The sequence below is a fragment of the Talpa occidentalis genome, unplaced genomic scaffold (assembly GCF_014898055.3).
Source record: "Talpa occidentalis isolate TD23 unplaced genomic scaffold, MPIMG_talOcc4v2.1 talOcc4.8, whole genome shotgun sequence".
Classification (NCBI taxonomy): domain Eukaryota; kingdom Metazoa; phylum Chordata; class Mammalia; order Eulipotyphla; family Talpidae; genus Talpa; species Talpa occidentalis.
The window spans coordinates 104,232,461-104,238,460 of record NW_023605194.1 but is presented as its reverse complement, the minus strand read 5'-3'; the positions used below and the strand labels follow the sequence as shown (position 1 = coordinate 104,238,460).

Below are 6,000 nucleotides of genomic sequence, written 5' to 3'. Positions count from 1 at the left end.
TCCACCCTCCTTTGGGTGGGGCAGGAAACCTGGAACTCCCCCCTTTTCTGGGGATCCCCCTGTTACACTTCGAAGAGAAGGGGGGTCCTTATCGTTAGCCTTTTGGGTCTTTTTCCTTTTCACATTCAGAATTTTGGAATGGGAGGCTTTGGGGCGGTCGACGATGTTCACATCTGTTAACGCAAACTCCGAAAACCGAGGAAAGGGTTTGGGGGGCCCGTCTGGGCATGGGTAGACATTTGAGCGCAGGTGGTAGGAATCCCCGGCCTCCAGCCCAGGCCGCGCGCCCTCGACGGCCGGGCGCGCGGAGGCGCGGTCACCCGCAGAGACGCCCCAAGGGCGCGCGGAGCGGGCGGCTCTCGGTCTCCCCCCGCGCGGCCATGAGCGCCCGCCGGGGCCCGCGCCTGCTGCGCGCGGCGCTCGCGCTCACACTCCAGCGCCTCCCGGCCCTTCCCGCGCGCGCAGAGGCTCGGGCCCTGGGCACCCCGACCCGGGCGGGCGCGAGTGGCCAGTCGGCGTCGGGGAGCAGCTCCGCGCCGCGCGCCGTGCGCCTCGGCTGCGCCTCCGCCTTCTGGGGAGACACTGCGGTCTCAGGTAACCCCGGTCGCAGCCTGCGCGCGCTCCCTCCTCCGAGCCCCGCGAGTGTGTCCACCCCGAAGGGCGAGAGGGGAGGCGCACGGTTGGCTGCAGCCTTGGGGACGCACGGTGTGGGGCCAGGCGCTGAGCCATCGCGCTGGGACTCTGCAGAAGTAGGAGCACCCCAGCCGCGGGTGGCTCGGCCAGGCTGCGCCGACCTTTCCCCGAGCGCAAAGAGAAAGTTGGCCGGCGGCCAGCCCTTGCTCAGCCCCTGCTCCAGAGCCTGCCCAGCGCCCGGCCCGGCCCGGCCCTGGGAACTGTCTCTTCCTCCCGGAGGACGCCTGCTCCCCTCCTCTGCACCTTCTCCTCTCCCGTCCCGCGCCGGCTTCCTTTGGGAACTTCGCTTCCTAGGCTGCAAAATGAGTCCCCGCAGGCCGCCGGCGGAGGTTGTGGCTTTGAGGGGCAGAATAGGGACTGTTAAAACGGGTTTGTGTGCTTGAATGGCCCAGGGCTTTCTTGTGCCTTTGGCCTCCTAAAGATTTGTTTAATTTATTAAATCTAAAGTACAAATGCGTTCTTCTCCCCTTTTCGGGCACCTTGATAAAGAAGTCAAGTGAAGGAAAGAGGATGGGAATCGAACCCCCATTACTTTTTTTTTAGATTTATTTATTTATACAAGAACTGGGGTACAGGTCAGAGGGGCGGGGGAGTGAGGGGATTCACCAGAGACAGAGTGGGGAACAGAACAGGCAGAATGACGAAATACACTGCTGAGGGGAGCAGCGGGCGCGGCAGGAGAGGTCTGCTGCGCCATGGGGGTAGCTCCCTGGAACCCGCGCTGCAGAGGCTGTGGACAGCTTCACAACGCAGAGCTCAACCTGCTGTGCCACCGGGGAGGCCCCTGAACCCCTTATTAAAGCTCTGACTCTACATAGTGGCAGTAACATAGGTGATCAGAGCCATAGGAGTTTTCATTTATTTACTTGGAAAACTCTAGCAAAATACCATGGCCAGAGAATTCATTCTGAGAGATTAAACCTTTCCTCCTACTGAAGCTTGTCCTGATGTGGGTTTTCCCTGGTTTCACGGTGGTCTTCATTTGATTGGCAGGCCCTTGTCTCTGTCATGATGGACCAAACCATTGCTCTCGTTCCCCACTTGTTATGTTTACTCCTTTTTATTTACAGGCCTGATGTGGTTTATTTTTTAGAATCCTCCGTAATGAATGGCGCTTTCAAAGAGGAGGGTGACACCTAAGATGCTATTGAAGAAGGATCTGGTCTGGGGTTCCAGAAGCATAGCTAATTTCAGAAGGCCTGTGTTCATTGCTTGGTTTTAGGGCCCGTTTCTCTGCTAATTGTCTGTGATCTTGGTCGCTCAACTTAGTTAATCTCAGAACCTTGTTCAGTGAAGCTGAAATAATAACCTGCATCCATTGACCAAGACTGCAAAATTAATAGTTGATCTTGACCTTCATCTTCCTTGACCTGTAGTATTGGACCAAATGGATCGCCCTCACCTTAAAGTGCTTTCTTCCTGAAGTCTCCTGGATTTTCCTTCCTTTCTTCCTGTTCACTCTTGGTCTCCTAGATTGGCTCTTCATCTCCCAGTGCTAAAGCTTGGGGTGCCCCAGGCCTCTTTTCTGAATGACTCAACGTTCGGGCGCCCCCATCTGTGATACATGACCTCAGTACTGGAAACATTCCCATGTTTATGCCTCTAGCAGGGGCCTTCTTGACATCTTGTGGAAAAGGCATCTCCGAAGTAACATGTTTAATGCACAATTCCAGGCCTTCACCCTAAGTCTTCTCCCTTGTTTTTCTCCATATCAGTACATGGACACCCTCTTTTCATGTGCAGACCCAAACTCTTGCATTCACGCTTGTCTCCACCGTCCCTGGAGACTAAGCCATCATCTCTGTAGTTGGACTACAGCACTAGCCTCCTTTCTGAAATTTTCATCCTGTTGCAATTGTTTAGAGGCCTTTTCTTAGAAAAGCACATTGCATGAGATATTCCTTTTGCTTCTGGACTGTGGCAACACTGGCAGATAGAATTTGAGCATCTGAATAAGGAAACATTTAAAATGCATGAAACTACTTTGCAATGCAGTTTACATCTCCGTCTTGGATTTTACATCACATCTGAGCCTATGGTGATCATTTGAACGATCCATCAGCCACAGGCAGGCCTTGTCTGATTTTCGTGGCATTGTTTGTTCTTGTCTTCTTTTTCTCTCTTAGCACACAGTCCCAGGAGTGCAGACACGACATTAGTTGTGTTCAGGTTGAGTTGCACATTTTTACTAAACATCTTGACATGAAATCCCAGAGTGAGATTTTTCTTCCTTCTCTGAAATAGCTAATAACAGAAAAGATTTTGTTGTGTGTGCAGTGTGTAAAATGGCTCAGCTGGAGCATGAATGACAAGCCACGTTTCCACATCTCCTCTTGCTGCTGTTGACTTTTATGAGTTTCTTGGAGAAATAACAGAATCAGGAACAGGACACTCATCTTTCAATAATTTCTCATGTTTTAGTGGGTTTTTCATATGTGTCCACATCATGTTTGAGTTGACTCTATCTTGGATTTTAAAAGTCATCCATCTGTCGTAGAAGCTTGTCACGTTGTGCAGGGGAAAATGTCTACATGACTGTGCCAGTTATTAAGAAATACTTAAACATGGCGTTTAGTTGATGTATTTACTAAGACTTTGCTTTACTGAGTTCTCTAACGTAATGGAAAATGGTTGCGTCTGTGAAGATTCTTGACAGAGACTCTAGAGTAAGTTTTAGCGTTTTCCAGATGTCAGAATAAGGGTTTCTAGGGCAGTGAATAAGGAATTGGGGGCTTATGTAATACTTGGGTAAAGCAGGAGCACTTATGAAAAGTGAGAGCTGTGGTGTGAAGAAACCTCTAAAAAGAAGAGCTGTTTCAAAATACATTTGCTGACTCATTCCACCATTGATTGATTGAACCAGCTTTTGCTAAGGCTCCGTCAGGTACGGTGCTAGTGATTACCAGCAGCACTACGACAAAGCTCCTACTTTATACACTCCACTTTTTAGGAGGAAAAATATCTTATGATTGTATTTTTCTTTAGACTTTTTGTCTCTTATTTTGTACTTTGGGAATTGCCTTTGAATGAGGTTCTTAATAAGGGCACCACTTAACAACAACCAAGTCTTTTAGCGTGAAAGGAGGGAAGCTAAGACTGAGTGAGAGTAAAATTTCCCTTGACCTCCTGGGTTTGCATCATATCAAAAACTATGAGGGACAGAGTTGATTTTTGCCTAAATTAATGATGAACTTGGGATCACACACATTTTACAGCTGATAAATTGAAAATATATCAATTCTTTCACAAAGTGATCCTTCCCATTGAGGGAAATAATTTTTGGACAGTGTTGGGAATAGGGACTCTGCTATCACTACTGTAGATATTTTCCTATTTTCTGGTTTTTTCTCTTACCCTGTAACAACTCCCTTCTCTTTTAGTCAACGTGATTAAGTACAAGGTTACCACCCCAATACAATACTTGAATGTAAAGTACAGTGGGGGAAAAAAGGGTTCTCAGGGTACACCCCTAAATGCATATCTGTATTTGAATGTAAAAGAAATAAGATATCACTCATAATTTTTGTTTTGAGTAAACTATTGTTAAATTCATATTTTTAAAAGTAAATTACTGTCTGTTCTTTAATTCTAGTTCCTCAGCTGCTGTATGGAGAGACACTGGATTATTTGGTTTTTGATTATCTCTCAGAAATAACTATGTGCCTTCTAGCTGCTGCAAAAGAAAAATCCCCTGTAAGTTAGCTATTGTGGTCATTTTAGTAACCATATAACCATCCCTTAAAGGCTAATTGTATGTGACAATGCTATTGTAAGTGACTTATAAATCTTCAAAATGTTAAGTCTTCTTATTATTAGGAAAAATGTAAGTCATTTGGTTATTTGCCGTCATCCTTAAGTCATACATTAAGAAATAAAGCTAACATATGCATAAAACTAAATGCCTAAATATTCAACAATAATGAAATGTTTAAAGACATGATAAGCGACATAGACAACAAAATCCTATGTAGCTACCAAAATTATATGTTTAAACCTTATAATTGACAGGGGAAATTGTTTATGCTATCATATGTAATATATGATAAGTGCCTTAATCCTAACTTTGAAATATTTGTTAGTTTTCGTGGATTAAATTTTCTCTTTTTAATATTTAAAGACTGGAAATTGGCCTGAGCTATGGGTTATCCAGCAGACATTTCATTTAGGCAAGAAAACCATGCAAATGATTTAGCTTGTTAGAAAATATGTGGACATATAGTACAGTTATGTCATCAACTTTGTGATACTTAGTTTCCCTATGTCACTCACTGTTTTTACTTAGTAGAATTAAAAAAATGAACCATTGCAGCATAACTGATTTTCTTGTTTGTGTGCTTTGAAGTACAATTTGTTCACAAATGAGCTACTTTGGAATAACTACACCAGCCATGGTAACTCTTGACTGCAAGCCACCATTTTGGTTTTCTGCAGCTATTTCTGTAGTCTATCAAGGGAATGTGAAATCATTGGTTGAGCACCAGCCTAGGACTTAGTGACGAATGCCCAAGGTGTCTGTAGCACCAGGAATTTCAGGTTTTAATAAAACTGCTGAAGACCTCAAAAGAGGAGTTACTGTGTTTGATTTTCATCCTTATTTTATCAGTTTGTTGATAGTGAAAGTTCAGTTTATTTTGAACATAATGTTACACCTTCCCGTTGACTGGTTATATTTTCAAATTCATATGTTCTTTTCAGAGAATATAAATTTGATAGTGATTTAATATTTAATGTAACCTACACTATTGCCTTTGAGTTGACCAAATACATTTTATAGAGAATAGCACATTTATTTTTATATTTTAGAACTTGGGCTATATTCCTGATTTTGTCCAGACAGCCATGGCTCCATACATAAAGGACATTCACCGAAAAGGTAAGTCAATAAGTCATCTTACATTTCAAGAATAAGGGAATTTAGATATATGTATTATAGAGAAACACACACACAGAGGGGTAACTATTGATATGTAAAACTGAAATATATATAACTTTGTTGTACTGATTGATCCCTGAAAGTAAACAACTAAATAACTCAGTAAACAATTCAAAAGCTTTATTAGCCACCTTAATGTGGTTCTGAGGAAGAGGGTAGTGGCCAATAGATGAAAGAATATTTAAAAATGTAAAAATATCAAGTCTCTGTTCCATAAATCAGCCCACAGGGGCTGGGCTGCCTTCCTGTCTGTTTGATTTTTACTGGGTGGTTCCTCTGGTCACTCTGGGCCTTCTGTGGCTCAGGGAAAAATCTCATGAAGATGACTTCCTGGGGTCAGGTGAAACTTGTGGTCACAGGATCCCTAAATAGCT

At 44.3% G+C, this 6,000-nt stretch overlaps 1 protein-coding gene across 1 annotated transcript in view; it reads left to right on the top strand.

The window, feature by feature from the left end:
* Positions 1–227: 227 nt before the first annotated feature.
* Positions 228–6,000, top strand: part of LOC119234757 (uncharacterized) — a 72,018-nt gene continuing 66,245 nt past the window's right edge. Inside the window, exons 1-3 of the mRNA XM_037497760.2 lie at positions 228–594; positions 4,286–4,386; positions 5,497–5,566. Of these exons, the coding sequence (XP_037353657.1) occupies positions 228–594; positions 4,286–4,386; positions 5,497–5,566 (538 nt within the window). The remainder of the gene's footprint in view (positions 595–4,285; positions 4,387–5,496; positions 5,567–6,000) is intronic.